Consider the following 25,718-nt stretch of genomic DNA (forward strand, 5'->3'; position numbering starts at 1 on the left):
ACTACACATTACTGGAACTCCTGTCACGAGCTGGTTCGCTTTGAATAGGTAATGACTATGCTTTGTAACTACATGAACTAGGTGATTCGTTTGAGTCGATACTTGATTCGGTAAAAACATTTTAATAATCACTCGATCCTAACGGACTATGACGATGAATATATACTAGGCTAGATATTCGCTATAAATATAAAATATTAGTAGAGTCGCATCACAATGCACAAACGACAGCCAATCAGGATCCACCAGACGTATAAGAGCTCATTTAAAGCGACAGGTGCTTTAAAACTAAACAAACCGAATAGCCTAATCGCGCTATCGTTGTATTTACATCGTATAAGTGGTGTTTGAAAGCCAACTCTTAAAAACAATCTCTGTTGCTTTAATTTCCTATTATTAACAATGTAAAGCTGCTTTGAAACAATCTAGATTTATAAATGAAGGTGACTTGACAACTAAGAATAATTAGCTAATATTATTACTGATTAGTAGGCTACTACTTAACTTACTACTTACTATTTACTACTTACTTACTATAAAAAATCACCGCAACGAAACGAAGGAGCTCTTTTGAGCGTAAAAAAGAATCAATCGAATCTATGAACCGAATCTTCCAAATGAACCGATTGGCTCAAATGAATCCATTCCATGTGCTACGTCACTACCATTGAGTGCGTTCCAGTGTGTGTTTGTGGACAGCCGTTCATTTCCCATCACTACAGCTTGCGATGCCTGTGAGAAACAGCTGTTTCCCTCGATAAAAACTCTAGTTATGGAGTTTGAAACTAAAATCTACCCTCAGATCGGTGGATTTGGGCGATACAACCGGATCGTGACGCTTTTCAGTTGGTTCCCGAACTTTGCGGTCTCGTTGAATCTCTTCAGCGATGTTTTCTTCACGCTGATTCCCGAGTCGTACCACTGCAAACCCGACCTGACGTTATTCCCAGCGTCTTCCGTGCTCGGGAACCTCTCCAGGCAAGCGGTCCTCAATCTCACCGTCCCGTGGATGAAGGGCTCCGGGTTCAGTCACTGCGAACTGTACAAGTACCCGCTGAATACTAGCAACCTCACGGAGAGCGCGCCGCGGGACACGGTGCCCTGCACGGTTGGGTGGGAGTTCGCCAAACCCGCGGGACTACAAAACAACTTGGTGACCGAGGTTAGTATCCGAACCGAACCGTCAGAATGCGAACCGAACTGTTGCGAGTTCTCTCAAGTTATGACGCGACGGGTCTACTTTATTTAAGAACATGAATTGTTATTATTTTTAATTTATAAGCTTTGAATTGCCATAGTGTGATTATTTTACTTTCTTTCTATGTAAAGGATTTTGAATAACCGTTTTATCCTTGCTTTTATGTTGCGAGTATTTTAATTCCTTTCTATGTAAAGCACTTTGAATTGCCATAGTGTATGAAATGTGCTAGATGGAAAAAATGCAATTATACGGTTCATTAGAAGGATCAATTACTTCTCTACAGCATTTATTAATCTTAGCTGATATTAATTTCAACATTTACTAATAAATTATTGTATTAGTTAACATTTAGTTATAAAACGGTTAGTTCCAAATATTGATTCTGATTGGTCGATAGCTGTGCTTTATTCATGATAACACACAGCTATGACCGCTTCACCCAACGGTTCTCTGTATCACTGCGCAACACTGCACTGCAGTTCCTATGTTGTGTTTACTTGATGCTTTTCACGGTCAGGGACTATTTTTTTCTGGCGGAAGGAAGGCTTTTTAGTGATTTTACTTCATGAAAGTTGCTCTAATAATTTTTTTTTTACTTTAATATTTTTATTATGTGGTAACCGTTTTATAAAAGCAATAAGGTACTCGAGGCTAGTGCTGTATCTTGAATAAGTAAAGGCTGAAGGGCGTTGTTAGGCACGACGCGGAGTACACGATACAGCACAGCCTCTCGGACCTTATTGCACTGAACAAACAATGAACAGCTTTATTATTATTAACTAATATTACCAACGATTAATAATATTTTGCGGAATTGCTAATTTGCAAATAAATAAATAAACGTTTTGTTTTGTTTGTTTGGTTTTTAGGGCTGTCAAACGATTAATCGTGATTAATCGCATCCAAAATAAAAGTTTGTGTTTAAATAATATACGTGGGTGCACTGTGTATAATTATTATACATTATATATATAATTATTATACATTATTATACGTACATTATATAAATACACACTCATGCATGTATATTTAAGAAAAAAAATATTATTTATATATAAAATATGTATATTTATATTTTAAAATATTTTTATTTATATATAATATAAATTATATAAATCTATATACATGAAAACGTTTCTTAAATATATACAAGCATGTGTGTATAATTTATATATATATATATAATTATACACAGTGCACCCACATATATTATGTAAACACAAACTTTTATTTTGGATGTGATTAATTGCGATTAATCATTTGACAGCCCTATTGGTTTTATAATGTAGAAAGTTGTCTGTTATTGTTTATATTGTGCTGTGATCCCAGATCCGTCCTAATTTTAAATAATGGTCATATTTAATATGCATATTAGTCAGGCTAGATTAGTATTGACCATCATGTCAATTAATAAACCATGTAAAATCTGCTGATATACATAATTGTCTGCCATAAAATACAGCGTTGTTGTTGACTAACCATGAGTAAGATTACAGGTTATGAATTCATATTTAATCTATGAGACCCTGAAGTCGTCACTGGAAGCTCAGGGATCAGTGGACTTCCTGTTTAACAGGAAGTAAAGAGCTTTTCATGAGGCCTTGACTCGCAATATGTTTCCTTTTCCACGATGGAATATAAAAGCTTTTCCGTGTCATGAAATGTGGATTAGTTTGCAGAAAGATCCTTCTGGAAGCCGAGTGTGTTGAACTGCAGTGGCGTGGCTTCACATTAGCTGTAATGTAATAATACAAGTTGATTATATAATAAAGTAAGTCGCATCCACACTCAGTCAGCTGGTGTTTTGGATCGGCTACAAAGTTTTAATGTTTCAGTGATTTTATACATTCGATTGACATTATTAGAATAGTGAGTGTCAGTGATGTTTAATTTGTAATGTTTCCTACTGTGATATCCAACTCAAAGTAGCTCTTATGATGGTTTTAGCTGTTTTAACTGGTGGTTTATAGAGAGCCTAAGTCCCTCCCCTTCCGGTCGACCACCATGGGACCTTATTTCGGAAAAATATTGAATGGTAGTCAATGGCGAGAGACAAACAATTTTTTGATCTCGGTTGAATTGTGCCCCGAATTACACATATGATGTTTGTCAATTTAAAAGATGCGTTTTAAAGTAAAGAAAGTCGCAGTTTGATGTGAAACCGTTGAGGTATAAGACTGTGAAAATACGTCATTACAAAGACTACAAACCCCAAAGGCGCGCATTTTCTCTTAATGAATAAAGCTAACTTTACCGAGGCTGTCTGTCATTGTTTATAGTCTTGCGTTATAATCGTAACGTTACGCCGTCCTACCTGAGTGTTTTGTACCAGAGACTGCACACACACACGAGCAGCGGATCTCACTCGTTGTTTCGCTTCCCGGGAGATGTAGTTCACAGAGCGATTTTCACATAAAACTAAATGTTACTCTTCTGTTTTATGACAAACGGCGACGTTTTTGACTTTCAGAATTGTCTTTTAAATTGACAAACATCATATGTGTAATTGAGGGCACAGTTCAGACGGAATAAAAAGATAAGTTGTCTCTCGCCATTGACTACCATTCATATTTTTTTCCGATGAGCCGGAAGTGGAGGGGCGGGACTTAGTCATTAGCTGGTCCATTTTCCATAGTCGTGTCACAATATATCACACAAAACAAAAATGCAACAACATGTATTGTGGATAGTTATCAGAGTTTTAGTGTCCCAACTACATTAAACTACTATATAATGTTGAATTTAAGCAATGGGGGAATATTTAATGCCAAATGTTACCAGTATAAAGTGTCCGACATTATTTTAATTATATCTAGTGAAAGAGTGCCAGCATATTCGTCTAAAATAATTCCGTATTTTCATCTTCAGAATCATGAATGTTGTTATTCTGTTGTCTCTATTGTCCAAGAATATTCATTTACACACATAATGATAGACCAAATGTAGTCTTTAATCGACAGTTCATTTTTTGTTCACCTTTTATCGTGTCTCTGAGTGAGTATCACAACAATGATATCGAGACGTGAGGGTGTCCACCATTAGAGTTTTCCAGCTGCTAGTTTGAAAGTGTGTGTGTGTGTGGACAGTGGGGTCTGGTGTGTGCCGATCACTGGAGGATCCCGCTGCAGCACGTCTGCTTCATGACCGGCTGGACCGTCGGCTATGTCCTCCTCGGCGCCGTCTGCGACTGGTGAGGCTTTCTTCAACACTCAGTGACTTTTCATACCACTAAGTGGACTTAAATAAGTGTGTGTGTGTGTCAGGTTGGGCCGTCGCTGTTGCCTGCTGCTGTCAGTGGTGTTCTCGGGACTGCTGGGAATCATGGCGTGTCTCTCCAACAGTCCTTCTGCTTTCCCGTTCCTGCGGCTCCTGCAGGGCTCAGCGCTAGCCGGAGTGTTTCTGTCATCTTACATCGCACGCAAGTACACTTTATCATCATCACATGACCTCTCCACATCTGCAGCTGACGAGCTCTGAGACTGAAACACTCAAGTGTGTGTTCACTCCAGCTCCATATTTGACTAGATTTGACTCTACACAACAGGAAGTGCTGCTGGCCCTTTAAATGTTCCTTAAGTCTCAGATCTCGAGTCACCATAGATTAATGAAACCCCTCTAAAGTGTCCATCTGGCTTTAATTTACATCATATACAAGTAAAACTATTTCAAGGAAGTGATATCACATATTCGAGTCTTTAGCGGCCCGGATAACACTACAGTGTGTGTGTGTGTGTGTGTGTTTAGGGGTTTAAGACGCACACTATCAACCAAAGTCTGGATATATTTGAATTTATTTATTTATTTATTTATTTATTTATTTAATTTTTAAGGCTCTCAAAATGAACAGGTTTGCACATGCAATTAATTCTCTTCAGTTTAACGTGTTTCTGTGTATTTCCTAATTGGATTTATGTAAATATTGTTTTAAGTTCACTTAAATTAAAACTTATGTTTTTAAAGGTTAAAATTGATCGATTTTAATACTGAAATGACGAATGGCTTTAATTAATAAATGTTTCATAGAGACATCAGTTGCAGTTTTGGTATTTTCGTAAAAAGATTGTATATTGAATAAATATTATAATATGTTTTTTTCTACATTCATTTGGAGATTATATTTGAAATTGTTAGAATATATGTATAAAAAAACTTTAATATTTGGTGTGATTAATTGGTTAATGTTTATGTTTTAGTCTTTTGAAATGAAAATAGGCAAATATAAATCACAACTCAATCACAAGTGTAATTTTATTAGCCTATAGATTTATAAATATTTTTAATTCGAGTTCATTTTTATTTATTAGTTCAATTTTTAGTCATTTAATTTTGTGCTTTTGTCATTTGCGTTATTATTTTTTTTTTTAGGTTTAGCTTATTTTAATTTCAATTTTAGCTGGTTTTAATTTGTATTTATTTCCAATTAATAATGTTTGTGTTTTATCTTAAATGAAACTCAGTTTAGAAATTTTCAGTTTAGTTTAATTCCAACTAAATTGAATATTTTATTTTATTTCAGCTTTTTTTCTTCATTTAAGAGAAATGTTTCTTTAGTTTTAGTCAAGGATAATATTCCTGATACTCACAGTACACACTCTTTATTAAATCATATATAACTGATACTAATAATAAAGAACGAGTAGATATGCCTAAATAAATAAAAGATTATAAGGAGGAATGAGTTGTTTAGACTTGCGTGCGTGCGTGTGTGTGTGTGTGTTTGTGTAAGCAGATGTTCTTGATCGATAGGAGACTCTTGATAAGGAGTGTTTTTCTTTGACTAGGAACAGCATTCCACTTCTATCTCACACACACACACACACACACACTCTTCACTCTGATCATCAGTGTGTGTTTAATCGGCTGAGGAAAGTTCAGTGTGTGTGTGTGTGTGTGAGGATCTGATCTCTGTTCTTGAGTCCGTGTTCTTGTCCTGCACTTCCTGTGATTGTTATGTGAGAGTGTGTGTGGAAAACTGTGTGTGTAAACACTCGACACACTGATGATTACTGGTGTCCACATCTCACAATAACAGTGTTGAAAGAGTTTCGTATGTAAGAAGTATTTTCAGCTTGATGAGACTTCAGTTATTCGATCAGAAATAGTCAAAATTGTTTTTTTTTTTTACAATTTAAAATAACTGTTTTCTATTTGACTGTATTATAAAATGTAATTTATTCCTGTGATAAAGCTGCTGAATGTTCATTATTACTCCAGTCTTCAGTGTCACATGATCCTTCAGAAATCACTCGAATATGAGTTGATGATCAAGAAACATTTATGATTATTTTTTTTTACTGCTTAATTTATTGTGGAAATTGTGATACGCTATCATTCAAAAGTTTGGGATGAGCACGATAAATAAATTATATATATTTATTTATATATATATATATATATATATATATGTGTGTGTGTGTATATATATTCAGCAAGGATGCATTAAATTGACATTTATAACAAACATTTATTTAGTAAAGACATTTATATTAATATCTATATTTTATATCTGTAATCTATTCCGTTTCAAATAAATGCTTTCTATTGATTGTATAAACATGAAATCAACATTGATAATATTAAAGAAACTATTATTAATTATTGAAAGTCAATAACAATTGATATTGATTGAGAATCAAGTGATCCTATTAGAGTGATTTCTGAAAGATCATGTGACACTGGAGTAATGACGTTGAACGTTCAGCTTTGAGACTCCGCCCACACAGTCTTCTGATTGGCTGTTATGTTTGATTTAATTGTGAGTGCAGTGTGCTTGCAGAGAGACTCCGCCCACACACTCTCTTCTGATTGGCTGTTATGTTTGATTTAATTGTGAGTGCAGTGTGCTTGCAGAGAGACTCCGCCCACACACTCTCTTCTGATTGGCTGTTATGTTTGATTTAATTGTGAGTGCAGTGTGCTTGCAGAGAGACTCCGCCCACACACTCTCTTCTGATTGGCTGTTATGTTTGATTTAATTGTGAGTGCAGTGCGTTTGCAGAGAGACTCCGCCCACACACTCTCTTCTGATTGGCTGTTATGTTTAACTGATTTAATTGTGAGTGCAATGTGCTTGCAGAGAGACTCCGCCCACACTCTCTCCTGATTGGCTGTTATGTTTGATTTAATTGTGAGTGCGGTGCGCTTGCAGAGAGACTCCGCCCACACTCTGTTCTGATTGGCTGTTATGTTTGATTGATTAATCCTGCAGGACTGGAGTGGTGTGACCCGCCGCACAGACTCATGGTGTCGATGGTCAGCGGCTTCTTTGCATTGTTTGCCGAGCTGCTGTTGCCGGGGCTGGCAGTGCTGTGCCGTGATTGGCCCGTTCTTCAGGCCGTCACCACACTTCCCCTGCTGTTACTGCTCTCCTATTGGTGGTGAGCCGTATGAATACTGTCTGTGTGTGTGTCGTTTTCTTTGAAGGAGCAGTACATTCTGACTACTTCATGTTTGAAACATAAAGCAACAGATGGTCATTTTGGCAGATATATATATAAATGTCATATTAATTCCCCAAAAAATTAATTAAAAGAGCCCCATGAGTTAATAATCATAATATTGATTTCTCTATTTTAATTGTACTTGTTGATGTGTTGATGCATGTTCACACCAAATTTGCACTATGAAACTTGTTTTGTAAAGTTTGCATTGAGTAAGCACCACTAATTATGTGATTTGTGTGTGTGTTGCGCACACAAGCTGTGCTTCAGTGTTCCCAGAATCCCCTCGTTGGCTCTTGGCCACATCTCAGATTCCTCAAGCGAAGAAGTGTCTCCAGTCGTTTTCAGCACGAAACGGTGTGTGTGTTAGTGACGAGCTCTTCCCTGCTGAAACACTGCTGTCCGGTGAGAATCTCCGCCTCACACACTCCCGTCTCCACACATGCACCGAAGCCGAACCCAATATAATAAAACACTTGGCCGAAGTACGAATAAACACGTTTTCCAATTTATTTGACAAATTTTAAACCATTGTATATTAAATTAAAGGAGTAGTTCACTTTTAAAAAACTTTTGCTGATAATTTACTCACCCCCCCATGATGTCATCCAAGATGTCCACGTCTTTCTTTCTTCAGTCGAAAAGAAATTAAGGTTTTTAGGGAAATCATTCTCCATATAATGGACTTCAATGGGAACCAAACGGTTCATGATCCAAAAGACAGTTTCAGTGCAAACTGTTCAAAGGGCTTTAAATGATTCCAGACGATGAATAAGGGTCTTATCAAGCGAAACGATCACTCATTTAATAAATAAATAACAAAGTTTAAGTTTTATAAGCTCAAATGGTCACGTTCGTGACTCTCCTGTTCGAACTCGTTCATCAAAATGAACGAATCTTTTTTCAAATCATTTGGTTCATTCAACGAACGAAATGAATGATTTGACTCCGAAAAAGATTCGTTGTTTTGATTCATCATTCATCGTCTGGAATCGTTTAAAGCCCTTTGAACAGTTTGCACTGAAACTCTCATGAACCGTTTGGTTCCCGCTCTTCACTAGTGTGTCTCGTGACGGGCCGGCTCTTCGGTTCCCAGTACTCCCGCTCTCTGAGTCTGAAGCCTGAGTCACATTAGCACAAATCCAGAGCCATCGCGCAGTCAATAGACCCATTTAGGTGTTTAATTTGAGGAATCAAGACCGTCCCACCCTGAGATATTCACTGGAATGTGATGGTCAGAAATATACCAACTCTTTCCTATGTCTCTCGCCCTCCCTCTCTTAATTCAATTCAAATTGCTTTATTGGCATGACTGTACATATTACAAAATTGCCAAAGCTTGGAATGCATAGAATAATTATAAAGACATCAAAATAGTACAATATTAAAACATACAAATTAAATTAATTGTACAAATTAACAGTAACAAATTAGAATATCTGTGAACAGTTGATACCCCAGTGTTTTAACACACACACACACATTACTGAGGGTCACTGTGGTGGACAGTAGGGAAACACACTGAGGTGAGGTCAAACACACACACACATCTGGCAGCTGTCCACTTGTGTAATGACCTTGACGCAGTGTTTGTTGTAAGTTATCTCCACTTTTTGATGTTTTGGGTAAAATTTAGCAATAATATTTCAAGTTTTGGGGTGTAAATCTTCCCGTGATCAGTGGGAAATCTGCACTGCTTCTCATTCTTTGGTTGGTCAAGCAAATTTAGCCATCTGGAACGCTTATAAAATTGAAATGGAAGGACAAAAAGTTAATATGGTGAATTTGTTCAAGGCCTTGCTTGAATCTAGGATACGATTAGAATATTAATTTAATAAAAATTAAATTGCAACATCCTAATGTTTGAGAAGAAATGCTGTGTAAACAAAAGTTAGATTTTTATAGAAGGTGAACATCTTTTTTTTTTTTTTTTTAATGGTAATGGTTGGTTAAATTATGTTTTTATTTGTTATTTTTTTAATGGTGGAATAAATTGCTTTAAAAAGTTTATTGGTACTTTTCCCCACCATATACCATTTAGGAACTATAGTCATCCCTGATTGGTCTTAACCCCAGTGACGGGTAGGTTTAGGGGCGGGGTTAGGGGTAGGCCATCATCCCTGATTGGTCTTAACCCCAGTGACGGGTAGGTTTAGGGGCGGGGTTAGGGGTAGGTCAATCGTCCCTGATTGGTCTTAACCCCAGTGATGGATAGGTTTAGGGGCGGGGTTAGGGGTAGGCCATCGTGGGGTCCGGATAACAGGAAATTACCAGTTATTTAAAAAAGTATAATCTCTCTCTCTCTCTCTCTCTCCCTCTCTCTCTCCCTCTCTCTCTCTGTCTCTCTCCCTCTCCCCCTGTCTGTAGAGATAGATGAGATGTTCCCTGAAGACGTGCGGCCGGAGTGTCATCATGTGATGGAGTTGCGTCACACCAGAGTCATCTGGAAGAACTGCCTGATTTTGGGGTTCACTCTGTAAGTTACTCCTGAAACTGAAACACACTTCTGCTACACACGTGAGTGTGTGATATTAAACGCACAAACTTCCGTTGAGAAAGGCATTGTGGGTAATATTAGCCAGCGAAGCAACTTTTCGAAACTCTTCTGATCATATTCCATCATCCATGCCCGCGTGTTCTGTGATCGGCTCATTTTGCCTTAAGTACAAATACTTTGCAAATGGAGATGTTGCGAACAATAGCATTCATTTGGGTGTGTGTGTGTATAAATATATTAAATATATTAGTTTGTGTTTACATAATATGTGTATAATTATTTTAAATATATAAATACACACACATGCTTGTATAGATTTAAGAATTATTTTCATTTATATACTGTATATAGATTTATATCTTATTTATATTATATATAAATATAAATGTTTTATATATAAATAATATTTTTATAATGTGTGTGTGTTTATATATTTAAAATAATTATACACAGTGCACACACATATATTATGTAAACACAAACTTTTAATTTGGATGCGATTAATCGTTTGACAGCCTTACTACACACTAGAGCCAGACCGATATTATCGGCCGATATTAGGCATTTTCCAAACTATCGGTATCGGCAGTTATAAAGGCCGATAAATGAATATTTAAAAAATAAAATAAAAACGGATGAAACACGCTTGAACCATGTCACGAGTGTTGGAGTTGTATGGTTTGTCCACCAGAGGGCACTCTACACGCTCCTGTTGGCAACACTCGTTTATAACGCGCAACACATTCTAGCTAACCACAAAGCTAGCTAATGCCACTATCATCAGTGGAATTTAATGAGCTTTGTTAATTAATTAATGAGCTTTGGTTCCTCCTCTGTTCTGTTGCGACAATAAAAGAAACAAATTTCTTTTTAATATCCATTATCATGTTATTTTAATTAAAACTCATAAATAACTACAAATAACTAATGTTAGGGAAATCTGTTAATGTTTTGTTGCGCGTTTCTGAAAAAAATAAAATAAAAAATATCGGCCGATATATCGGATTTTAAAACCAACAAATATTTGTATCGGTATCGGCCTTCAGAATCCTGTATCGATCGGGCTCTACTACACACACACACACACCATATAAAAGTGCATCATGACCCGTTTCTCTAACGGACTCCCGTTCCCTGTCCCGTCAGCTTCATCGGCACCGGGATCCAGTACTGCTTCACACGCAACCTGCACATCTACTACACACACTTCTACTTCAGTTACTCCCTGCGCGTGCTGACCGGCGCACTGGCCTGTGTGTTCCTGTGTGTGTGTGTGGACCGCTTCGGCCGCAGGGGGATCTTACTGCTGTCAGCCATCGTCACGGGCCTGTCCTCGCTGCTGCTGCTCGCTCTCACACAGTGTAAGACACACACACACACACACACACATATAACAAAAATGCTAAAAACATAATGATCACTGCAATAGTGATCTAATCATAGACTCTTATGCAAAATCCAAACAGCGACTACTACTACTTTGTTTTGGCCGGCAGTGTATTATATTATACACTATCCTCCTACACAATAGTTAACATGAACTAACAATACTTTTACAATACAATGCTTCGGGCTTAAAGGAGTAGTTGACTTTTGAAAAAACTTTTGCTGATAATTGACTCGCCCCCATGATGTCATCCAAGATGTCCACGTCTTTCTTTCTTCAGTCGAAAAGAAATTAAGGTTTTTGATGAAAACATTCCAGGATTTTCTCCATATAATGGACTTCAATGGGAACCAAACGGTTCAAGGTCCAAAAGACAGTTTCAGTGCAAACTGTTCAAAGGGCTTTAAACGATTCCAGACGATGAATAAGGGTCTTATCAAGCGAAACGATCGCTCATTTAATAAATAAATAACAAAGTTTAAGTTTTATAAGCTCAAATGCTCGCCTTGCTCTGTTCTGTGATGCGCGTTCGTGACTCTCCTGTTCATCAAAATGAACGAATCTTTTTCAGAGTCAATTCGTTCGTTTCGTTCGTTGAATGAACCAAATGACTCGGGAAAAAGATTGTTCATTTTGATGAGCTTATAAAACTTACACTTTGTTATTTATTTATTAAATGAGTGATCGTTTCGCTTGATAAGACCCTTATTCATAGTCTGGAATCGTTTAAAGCCATTTGAAGCTGCACTGAAACTCTCATTTGGATCTTGAACCGTTTGGTCCCCATTAAAGTCCATTATATGGAGAAAATCCTGGAATGTTTTCATCAAAAACCTTAATTTCTTTTCGACTGAAGAAAGAAAGACGTGGACATCTCGGATGACATCATGGGGTGAGTGAATTATCAGCAAAAGTTTTTTTTAAAAGTGAACTACTCCTTTAAGGACATTTCTACATATTCCAATCATGAAAGGCTTTTAATAAAGGTCATTACATGATCTAACACTGGTCAGAAGGCTTTCAGCTCCACTGACTAAATAAATCTCATTGTGAATTGTCTCAAATCGAATCATTCCTGAATTTAAAATCTCAGAATCGTGAATCAATCGTCTCCCCAAACTTTCACACTCCTACTTAATGTGTCCTTCATGGAGTAAGCAGTCCCAGAATGCTTTGCAACAAGCTCAGTGGAAATTTTGATCTAATGTAGAGTTGCATTTCAATCTTTCCTGGAGATTTTGGTCAGTTTTTGTTTTTCTGCTGAAAGATTGCTGTCTCTCTCTTTCTCTATATTGTTTTAAACAAAATGTTTTAATCAATGGTTTCAAATATTCCCAAGTATTAATGTCAGGTGTTTAATTGTATACTATGTCATGCAAAAATGGCGTTTCACATTACAAGAGAGCAGAAAGTTGATGACGGTGTGTGTGATGATCTAGAAGCAGTGTTTAATAGGTTTGAATTATTAGATACTTAATTGGATATATACTTAATTTGTAAACTAAATTGCCCCATTGGGGATAATAAAGCTAAATTTGGTGTTGTTGTGAAGCTGATGATGCTGATGATGTGTGCTCTCAGATCTGCACGGAGGACTGGTCCTGGTTCTGTCAGTGCTGGGTCTGCTCTCGTCTCAGGCGTTAGCCATGCTCAGTGTGTTCTTCGGCAGTGAGGTCATGCCCACCGTCGTGCGGTAATCTCACACACACACACACACACACACACACACTTGGGCTTAAAATACTAACATTCCATTTCCTTCAATGATTAAATGAACTTTTGCACAATATTCTAATTTTTTGATATCGGTTAATACCATTAAATCGTGCATCCCTAATAACCCTCTTAATGTTATTTAGTGTGTGTGTCCACAAAAATCACAGCTTTATCAGAATGTTACAAAACTTTTCTGGCATTAGGAATGTAAACACAAAAAAAAAATAGTTCATGATCTGAGCATGCTAAGTGGTCGTAAAAAAATTAGTCCCAATTTTGGTCTTCGGTCAGAAATGACCCCCATAGGAAATGAATGGGAAACACCATTTCTAAAAAAAAAAAAAAAAAAATCTAAGACTTCATAAGAAATCGTTTTTGAGATTGTTTCAAATATAAATTCAAATCCACCAAAAAAAAAAAAAAAAAAAAAAAAGTAAATGTGTTCATAAACAGCTGGGGAATTCACATGCCTCTCCATAGAGAGCTGTACATGCCATCTAGTGGTTACACCATCATTCTACGCATTTTCTCTATACTGTAACCAGATGGTGCTAATTTTCTTCTTCAAAAAAAACAATTTTTCTGAAGGTCTAGACTCTATATTAAACTAAAATCCTGAATTAATATATTTAAAAAAATATATATATATATATATATACACAGTGGTGTGAATAAGTTTGGACACCCATGCTAAAGTTGCATAAAAAGAGGAATAAAAACATCATCACACACCTTTTCCACCACACCGAGAGATTGGCATGGTTTTACTTCAGTTCGCCTAATAGCTGGTTTGATTTGCATTGAAAGATGATCTTATGGAAAGTACCCCATGCCAATCTGAAGGTGTGTGATGATGTGGGGATATTTTAATTCCAAAGGCCGAGGGAACTTTATCAGGATGCATATTATCCTGGATCCATGAAATAACTGGCTTTTAAAAATAAAAATCTGCCTGACTCTATGGGAATTTAACATAGGGGTGTCCTGACTTATGCACCCTGTAAACATTTATTTATTTATGATACATTATTCATTCACAAAAAAAATGTGTGTCCTTAAAGGTTGGAGTTTTCCTCAGTTTTCTAATTAAGGCATTAAGATCAATATCCAAAAGATGATTTTTTATTCCTCTTTTTAGGCAACTTTAGCATGGGTGCCAAACCTTATTCACACCACTGTATAAATATATATTATTTCCATGGCAAAATATACCATAAATATTAATAAATTCAATCAAATTGTCTCAAAATACTAAATTAAAAATAATAAATATTATAGAACAAAAATAAATTGCATTGGTTTTTACTGGGATGGAGGAAGTTTCATTTTTAGGTGTCCGGTCACTTCTGACCGGGAAGGCTCAGGACGTGACTCCTAAACAAAGACCATCAGAGGGTTAATGGCAAAAAAATCATTAGGATATTAAGTAAAGATCATGTTCCATGAAGATATTTAGCAAATTTCCTACCGTAAATATATATATATATATACATGTATATATATATATATATATATATACATGTATATATACTGTATATATATACACAGTGGTGTGAATAAGTTTTGACCCCCATGCTAAAGTTGCCTAAAAAGAGGAATAAAAAATCATCTTTTGGATATTGATCTTAATGCCTTAATTAGAAAAATGAGAAAAACTCCAACCTTTAAGGACACCAATTTTCTTTGTGAATGAATAATGTATCATAAATAAATAATATATATATATATATATATATATATATATATATATATATATATATATATTTCCATGGCAAAAATATACCATAAATATTAATAAATTCAATCAAATTGTCTCAAAATACTAAATTAAAAATACTAAATATTATAGAACAAAAATAAATTGCATTGGTTTTTACTGGGATGGAGGAAGTTTCATTTTTAGGTGTTCGGTCACTTCTGACCGGGAAGGCTCAGGACGTGACTCCTAAACAAAGACCATCAGAGGGTTAATGCCAAAAATCATTAGAATATTAAGTAAAGATCATGTTCCATGAAGATATTTAGCAAATTTCCTACCGTAAATATATATATATATATATATATATATGAAGAGTTCAGATGCAAAAGCCTCTAAATGCCATTTGAAATTTTCTTCTTTAATGATGATTTTTATCAAACTTGTATATTTAAGTTCAGTAATTTCACTTAAATAACAATTAATAGGTAATTATCATTGCCATTTAAGTGAAATCACTGAACTTAAATATACAAGTTTGATAAAAATCATCATTAAAGAAGAAAATTTCAAATGGCATTTAGAGGCTTTTGCATCTGAACTCTTCATATATATATATATATATATATATATATATATATGTATGTATAAAGAATGTATAAATGGATGCAGCAAAAGCATGAATAATGCACAACTTTAAAGGCGATTTTCTCAATGTTTTTACTTTTTTGCACCCTCAGGTTCCTAATTTTCCAATAGTCATATCTCAGCTAAATATTGTTCTATGTTAATAAACCATACATCAATGGAAAGTGTATTTATTCAGCTTTCAAATGATGTATACATCTCAATTTGTGACTGGTTTTGTGGTCCAGGGTCACATGTAGTGTTTTACGATGAATACAACAGCTACTATCACGTACTGGAACTGACCGTCTTCTATAAAGTGTATAACCCTAGTGTACATCAGATGTTTGAGTGTTGTAAACTGTGTGTGTGTGTCCTCAGCGGTGGCACGTTGGGTCTCATCATGTCTGCGGGGTGTGTAGGAATGGCTGCGTCGTCTCTGATGGAGCTGCAGAATAACGGAGGCTATTTCCTTCATCACGTGGTGTTCTCCTCGTTCGCTGTGCTGTCGGTGCTGTGCATCATGCTCCTGCCCGAGAGCAAACACAAGCCGCTGCCGGACTCGCTGCGCGACGGGGAGCGTCAGCGCCGTCCTCCGCTCTTCCTCTCGCGGGTCGACCGGGAGAACCCACCGCTACTGCGCACGCAGACGCTCGGCGCAGAGTTCAACCGCGACAACTACGCTCGTCTCGTCAGCGCAACCAGGAAGATCATCGCTAAAGACGCCGTGCCTCTCAAGATCTCCAGCGTCACACACACACAAGCTCAGGCGCCTCTGCTGGACCGTAACGGCACTGCACCGGGCGCCCGTGAGGAGGAGTCCTAGCATTACACTCAAACACACACACAGGACATCTTGTTCACCGTGTCTTTTCCCGGGGAAGACGTCGTCTTGGTGCTTAAACTGTTGAGAATCCAAGCGTTCGACTGTTGAAGTGTATATTTCGGTCATATTCATACACTCATCATGAAGTTTCCCACTAATAGAGCCGTCGCCTGTCCACTTACAGGAGCACCTCATGCCTCTCATTACTGCAGTCCTGTGACACACACACACACTGCTGGTTCACGGAGGAGTGCTGGAGATCATCCACACACACTTTTACTCCTCAGAGTGGATGGATTCGCACTCGATGATGTCAGAATCACTAGAAAACGAGTGTGAAAGTGTTCGATGATGTCATTTTGTGGAATCTCATGCGTTATTTTTGTCGTTTTGTACTTCCTGTCTTTCTGAATGTCTTGTTTTGTTGTTGTTGTTGTTTCTTAAAACCAAGCCTGGCAAAGCAAAGGAACTGTTTTGCCACTTTTTTTCTTATTATTGTATCTGTTACTTGTTTTATATGGAATTAAACAGTTTATTGTACCAATCATGTACTTTTGATCCTGAATTCCCAATCGGAGCCGTGATATTTCACATATCAGTATCAGGATGAACAGTGCTAGGTAGGAACTATCGTGTCATGGTACATTCGAGTCTTTGCAGGAACAATAAGTGTGTATTTATCATGTTTAGGAGTGTGCCATTCACAACAGTGTTTTCACTACGGTCTGTCATTTGGATTAGTGACTAGCCAACCCGAGTTTGTGCCTTATCATAAACATGACATCATTAAAGACATGTGATTTGACGGGGTTTCCCCATCATAAACCATTTTCCACTGCCGATCACGTGACGTGTCGCGTCATGAATGAAGTCACGTCCAATGCGGAAGTGAATGATAATCGAGCATTCGCCCAACGATTCTAACGAAACCGACTCGCTGTCCGCGTCCGAAGAGGAATTTACAGGTAAATATGACGGTTTTAAAATCTTAGTTATCGTTTTTATTGGGTATTTATGATGATTGGTTTGTGTCTGTAGGTTTTGTTTACTTTGTTTACAGAATTAGCTCTTTTAGCCGCTAATCGAGGCTCTTCCTGGTTTGAACGATCAGATTTCTAACGGTTTAAAATAGTATTTATGCGTTATAAAGAATAGCATCGATGCATAATAATATTAACAAGTGACTGATAGTCAAATAGACTGTTTTTTAGGCACTTGTTTTGGCTAACTTAATTCTCATGACTCGTAAACATCTAGTAAACATCTCTAAGGAAATCGAAATGACAAACGAGACGATATTTCTTTAAGCGTGTAACTAACTAAAAAAAAAGTGCTAGATTAACATATGTTTTGACATGTACTTTGGTATTATTTTTAGTACTTGTAAACAGCACAATCATTCGACGTAATCTGAAACTGAATCACGTTGTTTTGATCGGATACCATAGTACTGCTAATGCTCTTTTTGACATGGGTAACATAGGGGACTATGTTACTTTTATCTAAAATGATCAGGTTTCTAATAACGTTAGCTAACCTGTGCTGTTGTCATGTTATGACGGTGACGTCATGATGGGACACTGACGTCACTCGCCAAACAGGAGGGGTATCTCCCAAATCTGCCATTTGACCTTCAATCTAAGTCCTTTCTGTCCATTTAACCTGATATTTATCTTCCACAGAGCCCTCGTCATGCTTGGTGGAGGGTTCAAGTCAGAGAGACTGCGTGTCAATCTCAGGCTTGTCATAAACCGCCTCAAACTTCTTGAGAAGAAGAAAAGTAAGTTTGGGTCGTCTACAAGTTGCACATGTTTTGGACGGGCTAAGCTAATCTGATTTGCTCTGATTTAGCCGAATTAGCTCAGAAGGCTCGCAAGGAAATTGCAGACTACTTGTCAGCGGGCAAAGATGAGCGAGCGAGGATCCGGGTCGAGCACATCATCCGGGAGGATTATCTGGTGGAGGCCATGGAGATCCTGGAGTTATACTGTGATTTGCTGCTCACCAGATTTGGGTTAATACAGTCCATGAAGTGAGTAACCTTTTTATTCTCGGATCACAATCACAAAAATCACGCAAAAATGACATTTAGGATGTTTTGTCCGGAGGTTAAAGACAACAGTCAGTAGTCGGGTCTGTCCCGCATATCCTCCTCCCGCCCATAGAGGGCGATCTCACTCACAGAATCAACATAGTGTCGGCCATCTTTTTTTGGATGCTAAGCTAGCAGGCTCTTTTTCTGTGGAGAAAGCTGAGTAGTCGGGGTTACCATCCTCTTTTTCCCGGACGTGTGTCTCTCTATGTCTATATTGGTAATATATATTACTTTTACAAAGGTGCATTGTCAAGAACGGCAGTAATGTAGCCAGATTTGCTTTGACAGTATATCTGCACGCAATCATATGCTTGTGTGGACGTAGTCAGTTTTGACAACAAAAGATGAGGTATAAGATAAGAGAAAAATATAGTCACGTGTCGCCACCTACTGGTGTAACACTGTAAATGATGAAAAAACGTTAATTGCTGCAGTTTATTATACATTTTTTAATCGGGGTGAGTGAATGATTCAATCGCTCACTCATTTCATTACTGGATGAATCAACATTTTTGAACGAATTTCTTGAATGAGTGACTCAGTGAAAAATACAGTCACTTGTCGCCACCTACTGGTGTAACACTGTAATTGATGGAATAAATGTTAATTGCTGCAGTCTATTAAACTTTTTTTTTTAATCGGGGTGAGTGAATGATTCAATCGCTCACTCATTTCATTACTGGATGAATCATCGTTTTGAACGAATCTCTTGAATGAATGATTCACTGACATACATTTTTAACAGTCACGTGTCACCACCTAAAGGTGTAACACTGTAATTGATGAAAAAACGTTAATTGCTGCAGTTTATTATACATTTTTTAATCAGGGTGAGTGAATGATTCAATCGCTCACTCATTTCATTACTGGATGAATCAACATTTTTGAACGAATTTCTTGAATGAGTGACTCAGTGAAAAATACAGTCACTTGTCGCCACCTACTGGTGTAACACTGTAATTGATGGAATAAATGTTAATTGCTGCAGTCTATTAAACATTTTTTTTTAATCGGGGTGAGTGAATGATTGAATCGCTCACTCATTTCATTACTGGATGAATCAGTGTTTTTGAACGAATCTCTTTAATGAATGATTCACTGACATACATTTTTAACAGTCATGTGTCGCCACCTACTGGTGTAACGATGTAATGATACAATCGTTATTTGAAGTGTTGAGTTACTTTCAAAAAGTAATTTTGATCTCTACTGTAGACATCAGTGTTTATATCTGAACTATAAACTTATATCCCAGTTCTTCTGTGATCATTTAAATCATTGTGACATAGAAATAATGAATCTGTGTGGTTGAATTAAACGTGCAGCTCTACTAGCCCATTTTGTCACACACTGTTTTCCGCTGGCCGTATCGAAGGGAAGTGTGTGATTTCGGATGCTCCGTGTTCTTCATCTTCACCATCCTCTCTTTCAGGGAACTGGACCCTGGTCTACAAGAAGCCGTTTCCACACTCATCTGGGCGGCTCCTCGACTGCAGTCGGAAGTGGCGGAGCTGAAGATTGTGGGTAGAAAGTGTGTCCGTCTTAAATCTATTTCTGGAGATCGAGTATGAATCATTCATGTCTTTTTTTTTCTCTTTTTCACAGGTTTCAGATCAGCTGTGTGCCAAATACAGCAAAGAGTATGGAAAGCTATGTAGGACAAACCAGATTGGAACAGTTAACGATAGGGTATGATGAAACACGTTTTAAAAGAAGCTCTTTTAAATCATTTGGTGAAAATCCAGCTTTTAATGTTGTTTATATGTCTATACTAAATGAGGCGAGGGTGTCGAGTTACATTCAAGTGTTTTTGGTGGTTAAAGATGACTTTTAAGGGATACAATTATTTACACATGGTTTGTCTTAAAGGAGTAGTTCACTTTTGAAAAAACTTTTGCTGATAATTTTCTCACCCCCATGATGTCATCCAAGATGTCCATGTCTTTCTTTCTTCAGTCGAAAAGAAATGAAGGTTTTTGATCAAAACATTCCAGGATTTTCTCCATATAATGGACTTCAATGGGAACCAAACGGTTCAAGATCCAAAAGACAGTTTCAGTGCAAACTCTTCAAACGATTCCAGACGATGAATAAGGGTCTTATCAAGCGAAACGATCGCTCGTTTAAGTAAGGGTTAATGCCCGACGAGGTGTCCATTGTCAGGTTTTAATGGACGACGGCGAGGCGTAAACCGGCCGACGCGCAGCGGAGGACGGTTGCCTCCGCCGAAGTCCATTAAAACCTGACAATGGACACCTCGGAGGGCATTAACCCGCTTATACCATGGTCACTTGCCAAATAAAACATTAGTTTATATTTTAATTAGGCTAAATCTAGTTTTTACAAATAATAACTTGACTGACTGTTTATCTAGCAACCGGAGATATTTATAGTCCGCTTAGCTCGTATCCCTTCAGGTTCACAAATGCATTTTTTTTTCATGAAACACAAAGGTAGGCATAGTTTTTTTATTACACATAAAACAATTAATCAAACAACAATAAAAAAACAATTAGCTCTGAGCTCCAGCGATTTGCGCTTAACGTTATAGAGGGCAATAAATTAATCAGATCAAAGAGAGGGTCATTTGCCTCAGGCTCCTTAGGCTTGAAACGCTGTAACGTTCAGCCTTCTCCTGCCTTGGTTGTCTGGACAGCTGCGTAAAACTCCCGCAGGGTCTCATTCAGGGGTGCGTTTCCCGAAAGCATCATTATCCAACTATGGTCGCAAGTTACGTCGTTACCAATAGAGTTCAATGGAGCAGCGCAGCAGCGGTGTAATTTCCTCCGTTTTATTTACATTTTTTCTTTCTTCAGCAGCATACCAGTCGTCAAAGTTGCCATATTCTCCATAAATGTTAAAAGAAATAGCACGAAGTCGCTCATTGTTGTATTAGGCTATAATATCTAACGTTAGATGATAGAGCATGTGACTGCCTGTTGCTATGGTTACTCACAGCCGTTGTAGGCAGCGCATTTATTTATTAATTTCGAATGGTAAACAGGCAGTTTCACCAGAACTACTTTACTAGGTGTCCTCTATCACTTTTTAACGGACACCCTGCAGCCAATCAGAATCGAGTATTCACCCAGACCATGGTATAATAAATAAATAACAAAGTTTAAGTTTTATAAGCTCAAATGCTCGCCTTGCTCTGTTCTGTGTGACTCTACTGTTCGAACTCAATCAAAATGAACAAATCTTTTTCCGACTCAATTCATTAATTTCGTTCGTCGAATGAACCAAATGACACGAAAAAGATTTGTTCATTTTCATAAACGAGCATTTGAGCTTATTAAACTTAAACGTTGTTATTTATTTATTAATTAAATGAGCGATCGTTTCGCTTGATAAGACCCTTATTCATCGTCTGGAATCGTTTGAACAGTTTGCACTGAAACTGTCTTTTGGACCTTGAACCGTTTGGTTCCCATTGAAGTCCATTATATGGAGAAAAATCCTGGAATGTTTTCATCAAAAACCTTCATTTCTTTTCGACCGAAGAAAGAAAGACGTGGACATCTTGGATGACATCATGGGGGTGAGTAAATTATCAGCAAAAGTTTTTTTTTTTTTTTTTTTTAAAGTGAACTAATCCTTTAAAGCATATTAAAACACCACACAGTCATATAAACAACATTAAAAACTCAATTTTCACCACAGAGGGACTTCAAAATTAGTTCAAATACCAGCCTTAACCAGTCAGAGACACGACTTTTACTCGGCCGACGGAAATCTTAAATTGTTGTTGTATGTTCTTTCTGCAGCTCATGCACAAACTGAGCGTGGAAGCCCCTCCCAAGATCCTGGTGGAGCGTTACCTCATTGAGATCGCCAAGAACTACAACGTCCCCTATGAACCGGATGCCATGGTCCGGGTAGGGATCGATCTCCTCTTCCTTGTGTGTAGGTCACCTCTATAAGCAGCACTTGTTTCTGACGTTCTGCATGTGTGTAACATTCACAGCCAGAGGTGTGCCCGGGGGAAGAGGCCGATCTGATCGATGTGAACAGTGACTTCAGAAAGCCAGGAGGAGGCGCTGGAGGAGGAGGAGGAGGGTTTACTGCTCCTGCTGTTGGCATGCCCATGCCCATGCCGATGCCAATGCCCACAGCGTTCAACTACCCAACGCCCAAAGGAGCTGTAAGACACATCTAACTGGCTAATAGAGCTGCGTGATTCATCACCCGCTAATCCCCCGTGATTTGCACACACTGACCTGTCGGCGAGCTCAACCATTTGCAAATCGGGCTTAATATCATGTAGTGTGAGCTAGGCTTTAGGAATAAGGAATAAGATCCCGTTTGTGTTTGAATCAAGATGGGTCTTTTAATGATTAATCGTGCAGCTCTACTTGATCAATCGAAGTCTGTTAAGATCTGAATCTGTCCCACATCATTCCCCCTCCAGGAGGCTTTTAATGGTCCCGTTGGCACCTATGATGGCTTTAGCAACTTCCAGGCTCCAGCGAGAGGAGGGCTGCCTCCACAACTGCCCAGCTGCCCCCCCACCTATGAGTCTGTAAGTTCAAGCGATCAGACAGACGGAGACGACCTGTTCACCACGCAGGGAAGAGCAGTTTATTACCGTTCACATTGAAGCATTAACCCCCAGAAACTCTTTCTATTAACAACCGTACTGACGAACAGGGGCCTCATTTATAAAGTGCACTTGATCATAATCTGGATACATATAAATCAGGAATTATAAAGGCAAAAGTGTGCTTATGAATACAACTGAAGAGCATGCGTACACATCTATCGCTGTCATATATTCTAGGGATGCACCGATTATGAACATTTTGGCTGATACTGATAAATCTTTATGTTTGAAAGCCGATAACTATGGAAGCTCGTTTCTGCCACAGAGTAAAAAGTAAAAAGGTAATTGCGGTAATTTTTTTTTTTTATCGAAAAATTGCGTTGTATAAAGTCTCAATTATGTTATAAAGTCAGAATTGTGAGATAAAAACTGTCAATTGTAAGATAAACACTCAATTGTGAGATTAAAAACTCAGTGAATTGTGAGATAAAAACACTCAAATTGTGAGATAAAAACTCAATTGTGAGGTAAAATCTTTCGATTGTGAGATCAAAACACAATTGTGAGGAAAAAAACAGTTGTGAGATAAAAACTCTCAATTGTGAGATATAAACACTCAATTGTGACAACTTTCAATTTTGAGATAAAAACTCAGTGAATTGTGAGATAAAAACTCAATTGTGAGATATAAACACTCATTTGTGAGATAAAAACACTAAATTGTGAAATAAAAAAACTCAATTGTGAGATAAAAACACTCAAATGTGAGATAAAAACTCAATTGTGAGATAGCTTTCAATTGTGAGATAAAAACACTCAATTGTGAGAAACTCAATTGTGAGATATAAAACACTCAATTGTGAGATAAAACTTTCAATTGTGAGATAAAAACTTTCAATTGTGAGATAAAAACACTCAATTGTGAGATCAGAAAACTCAATTGTGAGATAAAATCTTTAAATTATGAGATAAAAACACTCAATTGTGAGATAAAAACTCAATTGTGAGATAAAAACAATCAGTTATGAGATAAAAACTTTAAATTGTGAGATATAAACTCAATTGTGAGATAAAAAACTCAATTGTGAGATAAAAACACTCAACTGTGAGACAAAAACACTCAATTGTGAGATGAAAAAGTGGCAATTATCTTTTAAAATGTTTTATTCTGTGGATGATATATTGGCTGATAAATCTAAATCCAAGTTTTATATATTATTTTTGAGAACCCGATTACAAAAACAAAAGCCTCATCATGAAAAGCATGCGTTGAGGACATTTTCTATTGTGCATGTGGATGTTTTATGTTCATGTCTTTCTAAATGAGGTGTCCATGTTCACTCCAGGGTTCAGGTTCACTCCGGGTCACACTAATAATAAAGCTAACTCTTCACAGTATTGAATATTTGCGATATTTGTTGTTTGCGATATAACCTGTTTCATGTGTTTCTTTAAGATCGATGATTTGTCAATCAAACCCTTTGACTCTTCCCAGGTCATCCCAGGTATGCGCTCTATCCTACTATGGTTCATTCCCACTCTCGCTCTGATAATGCTGTTTGTAAAAGCTGTGTTTGGTCTCTAGGCCCGACCCCGTCCGGTCAGGTCTACGACAACTCCAACCTTCCCGAACTCCCGTCTGTTCCCAACACACTCCCGGCCTCGTCCTTCGGAGCCAACGCCAACGCGTCGGAAGACATCGACTTCGACGACCTGTCACGGCGCTTCGAGGAGCTCAAGAAGAAGACCTAAACACTCGATTACAAGTTTTCACACGGTGGAGGTGTAATATAAGATTTCTTACCTAACACAATGAAGGATGGGATGTCGCACACAAACGGACTAACAGAACGCAACCTTTTTATGAGCACTTTGCTGACCCATAAACTCAAGAAGTGTTAGCTCTAGTAAATCACTGAGCAGGAATAACCGGTTTCCATTACGTTACATGGGTTGCTAGTGCATATCAATTGTTTTGCGAAGTGACTCAGCGTTTTGGTTATTGACAGCCTCGCAGTTCATCAATCATCTCTTTCTCCTGAAGTTAGTAGTTTAATGCTGTTTATCTGAGAGGTTACACATGATCTGATCTCCAGTTGTGTGTCTCGAATGTGTGTTTGCCTTAATTTCCGTCTCTTAAAATGTGGCCTTGCTGTGCCACACCTCTCTCTCTCGCTCTCTCTGGGACACGCAACAGCATTTAATAAGTCATTTACATGCTCATGCTTCTCTCTGGTGGGGGTTTCATCACACAGGCGACACTCGAAAAATGAGAATATCCTGCAAAGTTCAGTAATTCAACTTAAATGGACTCATTAGCCTTTATTTGTTGTATTTTTGATGATTATGGCTAATGAACTCCTTTTCATAAGTTGGGCTGTAGTCCATAATCATCAACATTATAACAAATAAAGGCTTGAAATATCTCACTTTGCATGTAATGAGTCTATTTAAGTTGAATTCCTGAACTTTGCAGGATAGTTTCACCTGTGTATGATTGACTTATTTATAAGAATTGACCACATCCGTGTCAATGATTTAGGATTGGATTGGATTGTGGTTTTATATCTGTATGATTGCTTTTCTCTTGAGTTTATAACACTAATTTGTCTTCAAATCATCTAAATACAATGTTTAGGGATGATAGATGCTGATTTTAACATGCCGTGTAATAAAGTATATTTGCTCGT

General features: G+C 37.5%; 2 protein-coding genes across 2 annotated transcripts; both read left to right on the forward strand.

Moving 5' to 3' along the window:
* The first annotated feature begins 654 nt into the window (after positions 1-654).
* Positions 655-16,535, forward strand: slc22a31 (solute carrier family 22 member 31). The gene is made up of 9 exons (XM_039690802.2): positions 655-1,162; positions 4,288-4,391; positions 4,465-4,619; positions 7,410-7,578; positions 7,901-8,046; positions 10,009-10,117; positions 11,285-11,499; positions 13,107-13,218; positions 15,946-16,535. Exons 1-9 carry the CDS (start codon positions 773-775, stop codon positions 16,388-16,390), a joined length of 1,845 nt encoding a protein of 614 aa, XP_039546736.1. The 5' UTR covers positions 655-772; the 3' UTR covers positions 16,391-16,535.
* Positions 16,536-17,225: 690 nt separating this feature from the next.
* Positions 17,226-25,188, forward strand: ist1 (IST1 factor associated with ESCRT-III). The gene is made up of 10 exons (XM_039690803.2): positions 17,226-17,355; positions 18,073-18,170; positions 18,242-18,422; positions 19,918-20,005; positions 20,091-20,174; positions 22,253-22,363; positions 22,453-22,629; positions 22,897-23,007; positions 24,485-24,533; positions 24,614-25,188. Exons 2-10 carry the CDS (start codon positions 18,083-18,085, stop codon positions 24,778-24,780), a joined length of 1,056 nt encoding a protein of 351 aa, XP_039546737.2. The 5' UTR covers positions 17,226-17,355; positions 18,073-18,082; the 3' UTR covers positions 24,781-25,188.
* Positions 25,189-25,718: the final 530 nt, after the last annotated feature.

The sequence above is a fragment of the Pimephales promelas genome, chromosome 1 (genome assembly GCF_988280905.1).
Source record: "Pimephales promelas chromosome 1, fPimPro1.hap1.1, whole genome shotgun sequence".
Lineage (NCBI taxonomy): Eukaryota > Metazoa > Chordata > Actinopteri > Cypriniformes > Leuciscidae > Pimephales > Pimephales promelas.

What these genes read in the sequence shown, in the direction of transcription:
- ist1 (XM_039690803.2), top strand. Translation starts at nt 18,083, where the DNA reads ATGCTTGGTGGAGGGTTCAAGTCAGAGAGACTGCGTGTCAATCTCAGG. An exon ending in AACCGGATGCCATGGTCCGG is followed by an intron (nt 22,364 to 22,452) that starts GTAGGGATCGAT and finishes TAACATTCACAG; the next exon opens with CCAGAGGTGTGCCCGGGGGA. An exon ending in GCCCCCCCACCTATGAGTCT is followed by an intron (nt 23,008 to 24,484) that starts GTAAGTTCAAGC and finishes TGTTTCTTTAAG; the next exon opens with ATCGATGATTTGTCAATCAA.
- slc22a31 (XM_039690802.2), top strand. Translation starts at nt 773, where the DNA reads ATGGAGTTTGAAACTAAAATCTACCCTCAGATCGGTGGATTTGGGCGA. An exon ending in CTCGGCGCCGTCTGCGACTG is followed by an intron (nt 4,392 to 4,464) that starts GTGAGGCTTTCT and finishes TGTGTGTGTCAG; the next exon opens with GTTGGGCCGTCGCTGTTGCC. An exon ending in GCTGCTCGCTCTCACACAGT is followed by an intron (nt 11,500 to 13,106) that starts GTAAGACACACA and finishes GTGTGCTCTCAG; the next exon opens with ATCTGCACGGAGGACTGGTC.